The 17,939-nt window shown below is 35.4% G+C and overlaps 1 protein-coding gene across 1 annotated transcript in view; it reads right to left on the bottom strand.

Annotated features, from left to right (window-relative positions):
- Window positions 1-17,939, bottom strand: part of PXDNL (peroxidasin like) — a 428,332-nt gene that overhangs the window by 32,278 nt on the left and 378,115 nt on the right. Inside the window, 1 exon segment of the mRNA XM_055318359.1 lies at window positions 2,274-2,408. Coding sequence (XP_055174334.1) covers window positions 2,274-2,408 — 135 coding nt within the window.

Genomic DNA, 17,939 nt, shown 5'->3' with positions numbered 1-17,939 from the left:
ATTGCCTCCAATATTCTATAAAGTTCTTAAATCCTATGCTTTTGAACTATCACTTTCTTTTTTTTTTTTAAGGAAACTTGGTTTATTTTATTTATTTTTTTATTTATTTTTAATTTTTATTTATTTATGATAGTCACACAGAGAGAGAGAGAGAGAGAGAGGCAGAGACATAGGCAGAGGGAGAAGCAGGCTCCATGCACCAGGAGCCCGACATGGGATTCGATCCCAGGTCTCCAGGATCGCGCCCTGGGCCAAAGACAGGCGCTAAACCGCTGCGCCACCCAGGGATCCCGAACTATCACTTTCTATTCAAGTTTTACAAAATGATTCAAAGTAAAGCTTTTAAAAATTTTTTTAAAAATATGTTTTTTAACTTAAAATCCCATAAACTAACTTTAGAACTTACTTGAACAATTTAATATTGACATATTTGCCTAAAAGGGAAATGTTGGTTAATTATTAATACACACTAGTTCACAATATCTATTGGCTAATTAGAATAAATACATTTGATTTCAAATGAAACTATTCAGTTTTAAAACACTATTAAAATGACACCTTGTTCATTCCTTCAGGAAGTATTTCAGTACCATATACCAAACACTTTTCTCATGCTAGGCATACAACGTAAGATAGGAAGCAAAAGACTGTTGCCCCTCACATGTATATGGGCTAAGTTGTGTCCTCTCAAAATTCATATGTTGAAATCCGGCCCCCAGTACTTCAGAACATGACTTTATTTGGAGACAGGTCCATTAAAGAGGTAGTTAAGTAAAAATAAGGTCATTAGGGTGTCATGGGGGAGTTAAGTTCATAATCCAATATGACTAGTGTCCTTATAAGAAAAGGAAATATGGCCACAGACAGGCACACAGAAGGAAGATTATGTGAAGAGAAAAGGAGAAGTTGGTTATCCACAACTCAAGGAGAGAGGCCTCAGTAGGGACCAACCCTCCCAACCTTGATCTAGACTCAGGAACTATGAGACAATACATTTATTATTTAAGGTACCCCACCTTTTGGACTTTGTTATGGTAGCCCTAGTAAACACACAAAAGAGGAAGACAGCTTACACCAAAAAACCAAAGCTCTTCCAAATTTGTTTAGTTTTTGACTACATATATTCTTAAGTTATTATCACTCAAACATATTAGCCCAATGATGTATTGTAATAAATTCGGAGTGCTAAAACTAATTTATAAAAATTAAAAGGAAATATTACACTATGAATGTTTGCCAATGTGCAACAAAAGGAATTAAATGTTACTACTTTCTTTATAATTCATAAATAGAAGAGATTGGGGAGAAACAAATTTAAGTAAAGAATAATTTTTTAGTAAAACTTTAACTAAAACCTAAGTTCTAAGCAGTGTTTTAAGTCTTTTATACATGATTAATCTCTGCAATAATATAAATGGTTGAATTGTCAAACAGGTTCACAAGAATCCTAGCTCTTACCCAAGATTATACTAGTGATTTGGATGATACAGCGAATGCCCTGGAACACATTTGGTTCAAGTAATAGAAGAGAGCTAATAGTGTGTCCCATGCCAATCCTGGGAGGGTTGCTTAGTTTTTCAGTTTTCTTAGTTTTTATACTTAGTTAGCCTTGCAACGAAGAGATTACATGAACTTACATCTTCTGCCAACTGTCTTTTATAATTTCATGAATTCAAGTTGATTTACAATCAACACTTTAGGACAAACCAAGAGGTTTTTAGGAAGAATTCCCAGTTATCTTTCCACTAGTAAATGCCTTTAACTCATAGTTTTGCAGAGAGGTCTGGTCAATTGGTCTTCCATGAGGATGAAGGGATGGAGCTGCAGGCCTGATGTCAGCTCCTGCACTGCCAACATCATTTCCAGTTGCCACAATCTCTGAACCTAAGATACTACTATTAATCAGACTTTACAGATGAGGAACAGGTTCCAGGTGTCACGCTTCATGAAGTTAAAGAGATGCGAGTAAAGATGCTCAGATTTCAATGCATGGTAGTGACTCTAGTGCATCCTCGTAACCACTGACTTCTATGCTTTTCCTAGACAGCATTTTCCTATGCTTTTCTTTTTTTCTTACAAAGATTTATAAGAATTTACAAATATGAATGCTATCTGGTATTATCAATAGTCAGAAAAATTCTGTGACCAGTTACTATTTGTTATTTCTCATATTCAAAATATTTTGAATCTCAGAAAGTATGGAATCACACTTATAATGTTATTGTACACCTATATTTTGTTATCTTTGATAATTATAACAGATAATTCTTCACCTATCTCCATCTCTTAGCTGCTGAAACTGGGTAACAAACAGGCACATAAGTGTTGGTCCCACTCTTGTACCAGGGATCAGGTCTTCAACCATGAGGGCGGGCCAGAAGTCAATGTTGCCTGGGTTACCATACAACCTGAAACAAAGACATACAGATATCACATGCTGGAATGTTAAAGAGACAATGACAGTATTACACGAATGACTCTAAAGCATTTTCTTAAATTTATACACACTAAAAAGAAAGGCAGAGATTTTTATGATTCCCATTCCACAGGTAAAAACTTTGAGATGATGGGATCACCCAGCTGGCCAGGGAACAAAGCAGTGACCTAACCAAGAACATTTAACATCAGTCATGTAACATCTACTGTGTTCTTCTTTATAATTATCCTATAAGTATATGGAATATAATTCTGTGTGTGTATATATCTCTATCCAACTAATTCTTTCAGAAACATGTAACAAATAAGCTAATAGCTAAATTTTTCCATGTCAGTGTATATGATAAGTGTGTTAAACAGAGTAAAAAAATAATTTGTGGAAATAATATAATGTGTTAGGGAAATTTTCTCTTGTTAAAAAGACAATGACATTTGATTTGGGATCTGAAGTGATTTTTCAAAATTAAAAAAAAGTCATAATGCAAATGACAATTTAATCAAACAGCTTTGGACACACCATCAATTTAAAGAAAGAAAATAAGACCAATAAGTACCCATGAAACTCCTTGTGAGAGTGGCTGAGACTGTTTTCTCTCTGTCCTCAAGGATAAACATAGGAAAAACTTGACATGTTCCATACTTTAACCATTTATTTCATATGTGATTCCATAGACACCATATAGTTCAGCCTCATATGTTTTAACCTTGACACAGATAAAAAAAATAATGTTCATACATCCTTTTTTTTCACTCAACAGTTTATTTGGAGATTCATTTGTATTGTTGCACTAATTTGCTTCCTTTTCTCTAGTCTATAGTAGCCCATTGGATATTCTTCCAATTTAGCTGTCTATTCTACAGGTGCTGAGTATTTACAGTGTTTTCAGCTCTTTTACTATGAACATTGTCATACATGCCTCTTCATATGGACAAAGGTCTCACTAGACCAGGCATCTGTAAATTTTTACGACAAAGGATGAGACTGTAAATATTTTCAGCATTGTGGGCTACATTTTGCAATTACTCAACTTTTTCCCTTTTCCACAAAAGCCGCCAAAGACAAAACATAAAAAATGGACACAGATTTGTTCCAATAAACCTTCATTTACAAAATAAAGTAGTGGGTTAGATGTGGTCAATGAGCTGTGATTTGCAGATCCCTGCTCTAGAACATGCTGATGCGAAAGCTTCAAATACCAAGTGTGGAGCATGATGTTTTTTATTTTAATAGGTAATGCCAAACTGCTGTCCAAAATATATATGCAGTTCATATTCTCATAATGAGCAAATAGAAGTTCTCTGTGATACATATCCACATGCATATCTTCAATATTAATAGACAGTGCCCTTGCACATTGAACTTATTTTTCAAATTTTCTGTTTAGTTTAATCGCATGGCTACTCCCCTTCTTCTCCTTTCCCCACTCCTCCTTCCTTCTCCTCCCCCTTTGGCCCCTCTTCTGTTCTTCCTCTTCCTCCTGCATTTCTTTTTTTAATTTCTCATGATAGCTGGGCTTTTTATATCTCCAAGTACTTGTTTGAGTGTCTGAGTGCTTGTTTAATTCAGATTCAAGTGTTGTATTATAGAGTCCTTCTGTTTCAATTTTTTTTTCCCTGGGAGAATTTTTCTCTGAAATGTTTTGATTTGTATTTTTGTTTTCTTGCTACATAGCTTTATTTGAAATAAGCTTTCTCTCTCTCTCTCCTTTATTCTAGGCATTTCATGAAATGGATTTCTAGTTCGGCAGCATACTCTTCTGTCACTGCCATAAAGTACAGCATTCTTGATTGCAGTGGGAGACAGCAGGCATTGGTGGGTTGTATTTCTCTTTCATTCCTACAGCCATCTTCCTTTCATTTCATTCTGCATTAGCTTCCTATTAGATCTGCAAGGGTGCTATCATTTCTTTCCTTAACTTCTGTCACCGAAACATTGCTACTTCTGGTCACTTTCGGCCCTGTGACTGGTGGTGTAGACTCTGGGAATTTCCAGAGCTACATTTGGTGAGTCAGCACTTACTGCAGAACTTTGCCTTTCTAGAGAGATTTCTTTTTTTCTCATAGTTCATCCATGCCCTGATCCCCTTTCTTTTGTCATCAAAGATTTTTAAATTCTCCAACCTTCTCTCCAGGCCCACAGACTTACCGTGGAAGTGGAGCTTCAATGGCAGCTCTGTTGGAACTTGGTGATTATATTCAAACTTAAAGTAATTTGAAATTCATGCCATTCTTGCCTCCTACTAATTCTGAATGTATGAGTCATGTGTTATTTGGTGTGTGCTCTTTGTCAGTCTGATAGTTTGTAGGAGGCCACATTAAGAGATTTAAAATCAAATGTCCATTATTTTTCTAAGACTAACTTGATGGGTATGAAACGGTATTTCATTATCATTTTTCATTATCCTGATTAATTAGTTGAGCATCTGCTATATATTGATTGGGCATCTTATTTTTACATAAAATGCCTATTTATACCATGTCTTTTTCTCATTTTCCTATTGGATTATGTTTTTCTGTCTTACTTCAGGAGTTCTGAATATATTCTGTAAGCTAATGCATTATTATCTATGTTCAAATGGATTTCTCAAGTTTGGGATTTTTTTTAAAGATTTATTTATTTATTTGAGGGGGGAAAGGGCAGGGAGAGAGAGAGAGAGAGAGAAAGAGAATCCCAAGTAGATTCCCCACTAAGCATAGAGTCCAATGTGGGGAGTCCTCCATCCCAGGACCCTGAGATCATGACCTGAAGCCAAATTCAATTCAGATGCTTAACTGACTGAGGCACCCAGGTGACCCAACAGGACTTTTTGTATTAATTACTTTCATTATGTTAGACTTTGATGAAAATACTGTCTAAATTTTAAGGCTAACTTTATCAATTCATTATAATTTTTTAACTTAAAATAGAAAACGCCTTTCTTCCCCAATGCCATAAAGATATTCTCTTGTATATTTTTAAAAGTTTTAAACTTTTGTCTCTCAGATTTAAGTCCCTCATCTATTTGAAATTGATTTTCAAATGTGATGTGAGATAGGAATCCATACTCATTTTTATCTATGGATAGCCAATTTTTACAGCACCACTTATTGAGAATGTTCTCATTTCTCACTAATTTGTCTTGCACTACTTTCAAATATCATGGTTCCACACAGAAACACATATTTTTGTGTGTGGCTTTCTATTCTACTCTATCAATCCATCTGTCTATTCTTGAATCAATATCACACTACATTAATTACTAAAAGCTGTATAATAAGTGATGCTAAGTGGAACATCAAATCACTCAATTAGATTCTTCTTGGCCGTTTTCTCTATCAAGTTAATTTTAAAATCAGCCTGTTGGTGCCACAACAAAGAACTATTAAGATCTTAATTAAAGGGATCCCTGGGTGGCGCAGCTGTTTGGCGCCTGCCTTTGGCCCAGGGCGCGATCCTGGAGATCCGGGATCGAATCCCATGTCGGGCTCCTGGTGCATGGAACCTGCTTCTCCCTCTGCCTGTGTCTCTGCCTCTCTTTCTCTCTCTCTGTGACTATCATAAATAAATAAATAAATAAAAATTAAAAAAAAAGATCTTAATTAAAATTACAATTTTAGGTGAATACTGACACATTTGAATTAATCTTTTTTTAAGCTTTCTATCATGTGGTCTTTATTAAAAACTAAAACACAGGAAAATTTAACAAAACATTTTGATTTCAGGGATTTGCCCAAGCATTTTTTTTTTAATTTCTAATTTACTTGTGCTTACAGAAGGATTTCATCTGCTTTTGCAAATTCACTGGTCATAATGAGGACATTAAAAGACCAGCTGTTACCAAAGAAATTTTGTATCTGCAATAAAATATGCACATGTAAAAGCAAAGCAGAAATTCACCACATTTTGTGTGGGACATTTTTATAAGCCTACATAGTCATAGCTATCCACATAGATCTTAGCAAAATTTTTCATTTAAAAAAATTATCCAGATAGTTGTAAGAAAGGCGGAACCTCCCTTTCTTCTCTACCTTGTGTTGTGTATGGCTTACCATGAAGTCCATATTCATGAAAAATGTCAGCTCTTTATTTCATTATGTTTTCTGTTTACCTCTGATTATTTAGGAACATTTACAGTCAGTATTAAGCTTCAAGGCAAAGAAATGGAAATGGTCTTTTTCTGTAAGTCTTCTTTCATTTTTGTTCAGTAGAATTACTGAATCTCAGTCCTCCTGAGCAAAATCCATGTCTCCATTTCTTAAGTACTCTTTAGTAACTACCCTGAGAGTTCTTTGATATCAGAGAGGGTGACAAACATGAGAAACTCCTAACTCTGGGAAACAAACAGGGGGTACTGGAAGGGGAGGTGGGTGGGTGGATGGGGTGACTGGGTGATGGGCACTGAGGGGGGCACTTGACGGGATGAGCACTTGGTGTTATGCTATATGTTGCAAATCAAACTACAATAAAAAAATATACAAAAAATGTCTTCCTAATACATTGCACGGCTTTTGTTAATCTTTTCTTCTCAGTTGGTATTGCAATTTGATTTTTCTTATATTCCTTAGTTTACTATGTACAGAATTTGCAAGAAATAGTTATGATAGTTTTATTTTATCATTTCCAGTATTTATCTCTTTCTTATTTTACTGCCTCCCTATGGTTTTCAATACAATTTTGAATATTAATCACAGTAGTTGCCATCCTTGTCTTATTCATGTGTTTAAATGAAATGCTTTTAACATTTAATCAATTGCAGTAGATTTTTTTGAGCTGCTCTTTATTAAGTCAGGATGTTCCATTTTCTTAAAATACTAAGAGCTTTTCTTAAATTTAAGAGAGATGCTGCATTTTACCTGAGATATTTTTTTCTACAAACACTGAAATCACCATTTTTCTTTTTAATATTCATGACATAAATTCTATCAGCACTTTAAAAATGTCAGATCAATTATATTAGCAGAATAAACCTATTTTCATCATGTTTTATATATACATTGCTTGACTTCAATTTTTAATACTTTGTTTAGAAGTTTTTATCTAGGGTCGCCTGAGTGGTTCAGTTGGTTAGGTGTCTGCCTCAGCTCCCATCATGATCTCAGGGTCCTGGGATCTAGTCCCACATCCAGCTTCCCATCCAGCCCCACATCCAGCCCTGCATCCATCAGGCTTCTCTTTCAGTGGGGAGTATTCTGCTCCTCCCCCTCCCCATGCTCTCTCCCTCTCTCTCTAAAATAAATAAATTTAAAAAGAATAAGTTTTTATCTAAATTTATATGATACTGTCTTTATTTTTTTAAAGATTTTATATATTTATTCATGAAAGACAGGGAGGGAGAGAGAAGAGAGAGAGAGAGAAGCAGAGACACAAACAGAGGGAGAAGCAGTCTCCATGCAAGGAAGCCTGACATGGGACTTGATCCCAGGTCTCCAGAATCTTGCCCTGGGCTGAAGGCCGCGCTAAACCGCAGAGCCACCTGCGCTGCTTGAGAGATTGTCTTATAAATGTTCCTTTTTTCACTGTCATTGTTTTTGCTTTTATGTTTTTTCTTTTTTTTTAAAGACTTTTTTTATTTATTCATGAGAGACACAGAGACAGAGGCAGAGACACAGGCAGAGGGAGAAGCAGGCTCCATGCAGGGAGCCTGATGTGGGACTCGATCCGCAGACTCCAGGATCACACCCTGGGCAGAAGACAGGCGCTTAACCGCTGAGCCACCCAGGCATCCTGCTTTTATGTTTTTTAAATGTTAAAATAGTACTAGCCCCTAAAAGTAAGTTAATGTACTGTGTCCCCTGTTTGTATATTTTCATTAAAACTCCAAAGGCCTTAGGACTTTAGGACTAAATTGAGTATTATATTGATTTCAAGAACAAGTGTCCAAATTTATTTTGAAAGCTTCTTTCCCATTTAAAGTCATAACATCTAACATATTTTGCCACAGCATTTGGTTTCTCTTTATTGCTGTGTCCTCTGCCTTACATTTTTTTTTCTTTTTAAAAAATTTTATTTATTTGAGAGAGAAAGAGAGAGAGAGAGAGGTAGAGACACAGACAGAGGAGAAGCAGGCTCCATGCGGGAAGGCCGATGTGAGACTCAATCCTGGGACTCCAGGATCACACCCTGGGCAGAAGGCAGGCACTAAATGGCTGAGCCACCCAGGCATCCCCCTGCCCTACATTTTCAAGAAAATAAGTTTAAAAATTGTAACTTAAAAGTAAATTTTAATTATTGTTGTGAGTTGAGTGATGTCCTGAAAGATATGTTGAGCCCTGAGCACCTCTGAATGTGCTCTTACAATTTGAAAGTAGGTTCTTTAAGGATGCAATCAAGTTAAGATAAGGTTAGGAGGGTGGGCTTGAGTCCAATTATATGACTGATGTCCTTATAAGAAGAGGAAAATCTGAACACAGATACTAGTGAGAACACCATGTGATGACAGAGGCAAAGATGATACTTTACAGCAGCAGGCCAAGGAATGCCAAGGATTGCTGGCAAATCACCAGAAGCTAAGAAGAGGCAAACAATGTGCCCCTCTAATACAAATTTTCGAGGCATCATGATCCTGCTGAGACTTTACATTCAGACTTCTCACCTCCAGAACTGTGAGACAATAAATTTCAGTTATCTTCAGTCACCCAGTTTGTGGTACTTTGTTATGGCAGCACTAGGAAACCAAGACAATTATTAGCTCCCATAATTCCATACAAAAGCCATTCCCAGTTTCTGAAATAGTTTTCCTGCTAAAATGTTCATTGTCCTGTTCCCATGCTTTTTTATAAATGTAATGTGATTTTGATCGCCTTTGAAGGTATCACTGAATTAATTTCTTAGATTCAGTAGTAAAGATGTTGCATTCTGAATGGTTAAAATGAAATTATACAGCATATGATAAATAATGGTCAGGCTCCTCGCAGGGAGCTTCTTCTCCCTCTGCCTATGTCTCTGCCTCCGTCTCTGTATCTCTCAGAAATAAATAAATAAAATCTTAAAACATATATGATAAATAATGGTTAGTGCAAATCATAAAGTTAAAAAAAGATGAAGTTAATGTCTGGGAATTGTTAAGAGTTCATATAAGAAATGATAGTTTGAGGTTATAGAAATTAGAACATTGAACTTTCCCAGATAGGGTAATCTTGGTTTTGTTCATTTCAGTCCTGTAATACTGGTTTGTTTTTCATCTCTTAACCAACTCAGCTAAACCATGCCTATCCTTATTGTAACTAACTGCTTTTATTGTGACTTACCACATAGCTCCAAGAAATATTTAAGAGCCTTTTAAAGTTACTTAGTACAGGTATCATATTGAGTAACTTATTAATCATATATGGCTTATGTTTGAAACAGTAACAGTAATGAACTCCAGCCTCATTAGAGGGAAGTCTGAAATCAATGAGTTCTCAAAACATTTTCTACTGATTCATCTGCATTTACTCAGGAGAACATTAGCTCTTTTTTTTTAATTTTAAAATTATAAGATGTACATTTCTTTCGTGGTTATAACTAGTAGGAATACAAAGCAGCTTCGATGTTTAACTCCTTTGGTATGTCAATTCACTTCTTTAGATTTCCTCCCCAAAGCTAATAGTAAATGTTTATTCCATACTCAAAAATATCAATACATCATAAAGGTGGCATTTATTTTTTTTTAAATAAATTTATTTTTTATTGGTGTTCAATTTACCAACATACAGAATAACACCCAGTGCTCATCCTGTCAAGTGCCCCCCTCAGTGCCTGTCACCCATTCCCCCCGAACCCCGCCCTCCTCCCCTTCCACCCCCCCTAGTTCGTTTCCCAGAGTTAGGAGTCTTTATGTTCTGTCTCCCTTTCGGATATTTCCCACACATTTCTTCTCCCTTCCCTTATATTCCCTTTCACTATTATTTATATTCCCCAAATGAATGAGAACATACACTGTTTGTCCTTCTCCGACTGACTTACTTCACTCAGCATAATACCCTCCAGTTCCATCCACGTTGAAGCAAATGGTGGGTATTTGTCATTTCTAATGGCTGAGGAATATTCCATTGTATACATAGACCACATCTTCTTTATCCATTCATCTTTCGATGGACACCGAGGCTCCTTCCACAGTTTGGCTACTGTGGACATTGCTGCTAGAAACATCGGGGTGCAGGTGTCCCGGCGTTTCATTGCATCTGAATCTTTGGGGTAAATCCCTAACAGTGCAATTGCTGGGTCGTAGGGCAGATCTATTTTTAATTCTTTGAGGAACCTCCACACAGTTTTCCAGAGTGGCTGCACCAGTTCACATTCCTACCAACAGTGTAAGAGGGTTCCCTTTTCTCCGCATCCTCTCCAACATTTGTGGTTTCCTGCCTTGTTAATTTTCCCCATTCTCACTGGTGGGAGGTGGTATCTCATTGTGGTTTTGATTTGTATTTCCCTGATGGCAAGTGATGCAGAGCATTTTCTCATGTGCGTGTTGGCCATGTCTATGTCTTCCTCTGTGAGATTTCTCTTCATGTCTTTTGCCCGTTTCATGATTGGATTGTTTGTTTCTTTGGTGTTGAGTTTAAGAAGTTCTTTTTTTTTTTTTTTTTTTGAGTTTAAGAAGTTCTCTATAGATTTTGGAAACTAGCCCTTTATCTGATAGGTCATTTGCAAATATCTTCTCCCATTCTGTAGGTTGTCTTTTAGTTTTGTTGACTGTATCCTTTGCTGTGCAAAAGCTTTTTATCTTGATGAAGTCCCAATAGTTCATTTTTGCTTTTGTTTCTTTTGCCTTCGTGGATGTATCTTGCAAGAAGTTACTGTGGCCGAGTCCAAAAAGGGTGTTGCCTGTGTTTTACTCTAGGATTTTGATGGACTCCTGTCTCACGTTTAGATCTTTCATCCATTTTGAGTTTATCTTTGTTTATGGTGCAAGAGAGTGGTCCAGTTTCATTCTTCTGCATGTGGATGTCCAATTTTCCCAGCACCATTTACTGAAGATTCTTTTCCCCAGTGGATAGTCTTTCCTCCTTTATCGAATATTAGTTGACCATAAAGTTCAGGGTCTATTTCTGGGTTTCTATTCTGTTCCATTGATCTATGTGCCAGACCACACTGTCTTGATGACCACAGCTTTGTAGTACAACCTGAAATCTGGCATTGTGATGCCCCCAGATCTGGTTTTCTTTTTTAAAATTCCCCTGGCTATTCGGGGTCTTTTCTGATTCCACACAAATCTTAAAATAATTTGTTCTAACTCTCTGAAGAAAGTCCATGGTATTTTGATAGGGATTGCATTAAACGTGTACATTGCCCTGGGTAACATTGACATTTTCACAATATTAATTCTGAGGTGGCATGGTTATTGATGAGGAAAACAAAGTCAAGAAAAATGTGGCTTAAATTAAATCTACTTAGATTGCCACCCACTGATAGATACCTGAAACATTCATAGTGTGACCTGCTTCAAAAAAACCCATGACAAAAAAAAAAAAAAAAAACATGACTGCCATAATGCCTTAACACTTAATGTTTTATTAAAGACTAAAAGTAACCTTATCTTAACAGCAGCTGGCCTCTTAAGGTCCTGAAAGCCTTTCTTGCAAATCCTTAGAGACTTATGCTCACTCTAAAACCTGCTAACTAAAATGTATGTAATCAGTCACTGCTCACCATCTCAGTGTCGCTCTTTCTGGCCGTGGGTCCTGTCCCTGCACTATAATAAAATAATTTTTTTGCACCATAAAGTGTCTCAAGGCTTCTTTCTTGACCATTGGGCTCAACAATCCCACAGCAGTGACTACTGTAGAGAGTTATATAATCCCGGGGCACCTGGGTGGCTCAGTTGGTTAAACAGCTGCCTTCAGCTCAGGTCATGATCCTAGGATCCCAGGATCCCCAGATCCCCAGATCCCGGGATTCCCAGATCTGGCTCCCTGCTCAACAAATGGGGCGTCTGTTTCACCCTTTCCCTCTGTCCCTCCTCCCACTTGTGTGCTCTTTCTCTCTCAAATAAATAAATAAATTCTTAAAAAAAAAGTTATATAATCTGAGATGACATCTGATCAGCACTGTTCCTGAGTGTGACAACAGCAGTGTACAACCTTCTTTCTGTTGAGGGCGGGAGTAAACTAGAAGGTTCCAGATACTTTTGACCATAACAATGGCCTAAGTACTGCATTAGTGTGCACTGCCCAGAGCAAGTGTGAAAACTGTCTTCAGAAATAGCCTTCTATCTTTGATAAATGTAACATTTAACTGTGTTTCATTAAATTTAGTTTCTAATCTTTTTTATTACTGCAAAACAAACCACAGATAGACCAATAAGAGTAAACAAAGTCTAGCTATGTTTAAAGTGGTATTTTTGTTATGATTCGGATGTACAGAGTTGAAAGAAAAGATTTGCAAACTTTGGAATAAGCTATTGCATGCCAGAAAGACAATGATATAATCCACATCTAATTTTGTGACAATATTTTGACTTAAAGGTGGCTCTAGAAAGAAGAATTATCATAAGAATTATCATAAGAACTTTCAACTGGATCATCCTGAGAGACACCAGGGTAGAATGTCCTATATGGAACTTTTTTAAGGGCTCTCCGTGCTTCCTGATTCAGAGTGAAAAACAGATAATGCAGCAAGGTATGATTTTAATGAAACAAATAAAAGCCTTCACAACAAACACTGAGGAAAGGTGCTAGGTAAGAAAGTGTCCTTGTGGAAAAGCTTTCCGACACTCTGAATTTTTAGAATAAATGTGATCATTTAGTAGCTTTTAGAGAGAAAATATGAAACGTCCTTCAAAAAAGCAAAATGGCCTTGTGTACTCTCACACAAAATAAAATTTCTTCTGCCTCAGGATGATTGCTTCAATTTGTGAGAAATGAATGACATAAACTATCAAAGAAATTAAAACAATGAGAACATACTACCTTAACAGTGTGATTAGTCAGAGCAGAAACATTGTACGATATAATTTTATGGTTGATTCAAAGTCACTAAAACACCAGAAAGAAAAATTAGTTCCTTAACCTGGAAGAAAAATTCCTCAAAATACTTTTGACTAGAAGCTTATCTCAGAATTCTAAATGTTTTCTGAAAGATTTTAATGACACCATACTGTTTTTCCTTTAAAATTCATCTACAATTAAAATTTTATGCATTTTGGAAAACCATAAAGCTGTATCTTTAAGAAACATTACCTCTGCAACTGAAATGGCACAGAAAAATTAAGCAAATAGGGAAAATAAATTGTCACTTTTTTCTTTTTGAACAAATATATAATGCAATCCATTTTTTGCCTTTACAAGAAGAGAAAATTTACTCTCTACTACAACTTCACAGGAGGAAAATAATCTAGGCTACTTTACATAACATTTTATAGAGAACTAAAAATGTTAATAGTCATCACATTTTCAGAAGCAGAGTACAGTACATATAGAACTCTGTGATTATATATATAATAAAAAAATCATGGAAATTCTATCTTATGATCAGTTAGAGGAAAAAGAAAAGAGAAGGGACCAAAAAGAAAAAATAAACAAAAAGAACAAGAAGAAAAAAACCATAAAGTCAAGTCAGAGAATTAAGAGCAAGAGATACAACCAAGCATCATAGAGACTGGGTAAACTTCCTCACAGAAAAAGGGACAGGTTCATATCCATCAGAAATTAATGTCATGGAGCACCAACATATTTGAAAAACAGAGAGAAAATCTTTCATAATAATAATATTTGGATGTTTACAGCATGACAAATAGTAACAATTAAATCCCTCCCCCTCAACTTTTTTAGCCCAGCGGTAGACATAGATGAGGAATTTGACTTTTGGTATTTTTTCCATTGTCAGGATAAAATACTGAAAAAAAATTTATTAAGTTCTACTCACATATAGTAACCATTTGAAATCTCTGGCTCTCAGAGGTGTTCTCTTTTTGCTTAAAAGATTCCTTAACAAGTAAATATTGGATGTTAAAGACATGTAATCCCCCAAAAGAGACTTCTCATCATATAATAACCAAAAAGACAGGAAAATAACTGAAAGAGGAAAGGAAACGTATTTTTCACTGTGTGAGACAATACTATCGAATGTCATGTCTATAAACCACATAAAATGATCTGATACACATCTTGTGGTAAGCATCCCACACTTAAGGAAATACAGTAAAAGCCTTGGTTTTAATTTCTGATTATGACATACACAATTAACTATTTCATTCAGTCCACAGATTCTTAATGACTTTTAGAGTTTTCTAGACATGAGTCTGGGATTAAGAATTGAACTAATTGACAGACTCTGCTCTAAAAAGGTGCAGGCCAATCAGGAGGCATAAACAGATATTTAAAACAGACTGTAGTATATAAAATAATACGTAAAAGTATGTTGACAAAAACAGAGATTTATTCTACATCTCTGAAGTCATGCTCTATATATCATAGTAGTTGAAAGAGAAATAATAATATTCTATTGACATGAGAAAATATGATATTGAGATGAGAAAAAGATAATAAATAAAAAAGAGTGATGATAGATAATAGATGGTAGACAGATAAGAGTCTTTTCTATATGCCAGCTTAAGTGATCAGCATTTTATTTTTATTGTCCTATTTGATGTTAACTGTAAACATTTGATATAAATTTCACTTGTGTCTCCCAAACTGCAAAACAATTTTGATTTAGTACCATCTGAACCTCTTCCATTCTGATCCATGACTATTTCAGAAGTTCTCCATCCAAATCCAATTTCCCACTCTTTACCTTTGCACATTCACAGATTAACTATGTTCCTTCTTCACAGAGCAAATAAAACCCACAGCCAGGACTTCCTCAACCATCCACACAAACTATGACACTGCTAACATCTCATCATCTTCATCTTCTCCCTTACAATTCTCCCTTCAAGACAATATTCTAAAGTGGTGAAAATTCTCAAATTATTCTCAAAAGCAGTCTCCCTTTTGTATCTCCTATTACTCACTTGTCCTAATATGGCATATCGCATTGAAAATAAAAAGGCACGTTAACTACTGGTAATAGATCCTTCCTAGGTTTCCAGATGGGAATAGTTGTTGAGGGGCCATGAGTACATTGTATTTGGTATGCCAAGTCCAATCAAATAGGAACTGCTGGTTGCCATGAGAATCATGTTTTAGAAGAATTCTGAGATCACATCCAGGTTCAGTGAGAAAGAGCCCTCTAAGAGTTTAGCAGTGTTTGAAGCAGACATAATAGAAGGCGACTGGTCAGGCAACTGCTAGTTATTTGCCTATTCTCAGCTAGTGTTCATGATTCATTACCATGTTGATTGTGTGTCTTTTATTAAGCAAATAGCAGGAACATGGTAGACATTTCATAAATACTTATTAAGTAACTTAACTAATAATTGAATGAATAGGTGAATATAATGATAAAAAAATGTTTCTATCCCCAGAATACTAAGAATTATACTGCTGTTGTTGTGACTGCTATTATTACTTTCATCTTGAATGCGTGTTCAATTTTACCAAATGTCATTTTGTCATACTCTGAGATGATTGCATGGGTTTTATAATTGGACATTCTACTGTGGTCATTATACTGATACTGACTCAGTCTTATATTCCTGAAATTATCTCTCCTTAATCACACTGAATTATTCTACTACTATTCATTATTTGACTGAGAGACACTTCAAAGATTTTTCATTCCTTATCAAAAAAAGATATTAAGATATGACTTTATTGATGCTGTCCTAAGGTTTATTACCAGAAGTAGGCTAGTTTCATCTAATTAATTGAGTAGAGTTTCATCTCTTTATATATTCCATCATACAATGTGTTCTTTACAGTTTGAAAGATTTTGCCTATTTAAATAGAGCCCAGAGACTTGGGCTATTTCAAATTTCTAAAGGCTTGAATTTGACATTGTATCTTTCATTCTCCTAAGATCAATTAGAAAATTATAAAGTTTTCAAAATTATTTTCATAGAAATAAAAATAGCAATTTTTAAGAAATTCTGCTTATTTTATATTTTTATTATTTCCAGCACCTGGCTATATTAATTAATCACTCTTATTTTTCACCTTTCCACTTCGTGAATTTTTACTTTCATTCTTTCCAACTTCAGACACTTAAAATAACTAAGAAATAAATGTCTGCCAAGCTCAGCCTGTGAGATTTGTAGTTGTTGATTACCATAACCCAGTCTATCTTAACTGTGCAAGCTTCAAAGATACAGGTTTGTTCTATTTCCTAAGTTAGGTAGGCGGTAGATGGGTACATTGTTCATTAAATCTGGAGACTCAAGCCTTTCTTCCACTCTTTAACTCTTTACATTAATTTTTTCACTGTATCTTCCCTAGATTCCTTTTTCTATCTTTCGGAACATCTATAAATATTTGGCATTTTCAATCTTTCTGCACGTCTCTTAATCTTTCTTATGATTTACTTTTTTATCTGTTAGTACTACATGTTGAGTGATTCCTGCAAGTTTCCAGTTCACTAATTCTTTATTCTAATTAGTTGTTTGAGATATCTATTAAGATATTAATTTCAATTCTGTCCATCATGTTTTAAAATTCTATTTACTTTTCAAATATCTGTATTTCTTATATTTTCCTTTTATTTTAACATGCTGTCTATATATTCTTTCACTTATTTATGTTATACTTTCACAGTATTTTTCAAATTGATCTGTTCTCCCTTGATTTGAGATCCCAATACCTTCTTTGTTTTGTTTTGTTTATTGCTTTACATTTATTCTCATTGCTGGTTATCTTATGGCTATGTATTTACCCAATCAGTTTTTAATCGATGTGCATATGTGACAGAGAGAACTTCTTGGGAGTCTGTTTTCGTTTCTGTGATTGTCCATATGTGCAGGCTTGTGGAAGACTCACACGGTGATTTCACCCAAGGTTTTGCCAAGATCTTAGTGGTTTCATGCCTTCCAGAGCAGTTTCTGTGCTAATGTGTCATCTGGTCTCTCCAGCATCATGGTGTCTGAGTAAACTCAAATTTCTCTCCTGTGTAACATAGGCTTAGATAAAAATTTCACAAAGCTTTCTGTTTTATTCCAGCATCAGTCCCTGATGTTTAGTCAAGAAACTATCTTGCTGCTTCCTCTTTCCTAATGGGAAGTGTTTTTCTGATTCATCCTTTGAATAGATGAAGCAGCCTTTATGCAGGGAGCTCTGTTTCAGCCCTCTACCTACAGTAGGCTGAAGGCCATGTCCTTGCCCTGGGTGGTATTAAAACCCCCACCTTTGATTCCTAGAAGCACTGTTCATGTATCAATACTCCTGGGCCAAAACAGCATTCACCACTGATTTCTCCTTGGCTTTTAGTTTCTTTGTCTTTTATGACATATAAAAATTGTCCTTTATTTTGAGTTTTAATGTATAAAATCCTTCTTTATATTTTTACTTTTTTTTTCAATAATTCTAAGAAAAAGTTCAACAAAAAGAAGCTTACTTTACTGAATTGGTTATTTCCCAAGAAATTCTTTTGAAGTCAGACTGTCATTGAAAGGAGGCTATCAGTCAAATTCCTTATAGAACATGTCATACTCTTTGTAAGGTTCCCTTTC

Source organism: Nyctereutes procyonoides, unplaced genomic scaffold, assembly GCF_905146905.1.
Source record: "Nyctereutes procyonoides isolate TBG_1078 unplaced genomic scaffold, NYPRO_anot_genome, whole genome shotgun sequence".
NCBI classification, from domain to species: Eukaryota; Metazoa; Chordata; class Mammalia; order Carnivora; family Canidae; genus Nyctereutes; species Nyctereutes procyonoides.
This window is presented reverse-complemented; position numbering and strand designations above follow the sequence as displayed.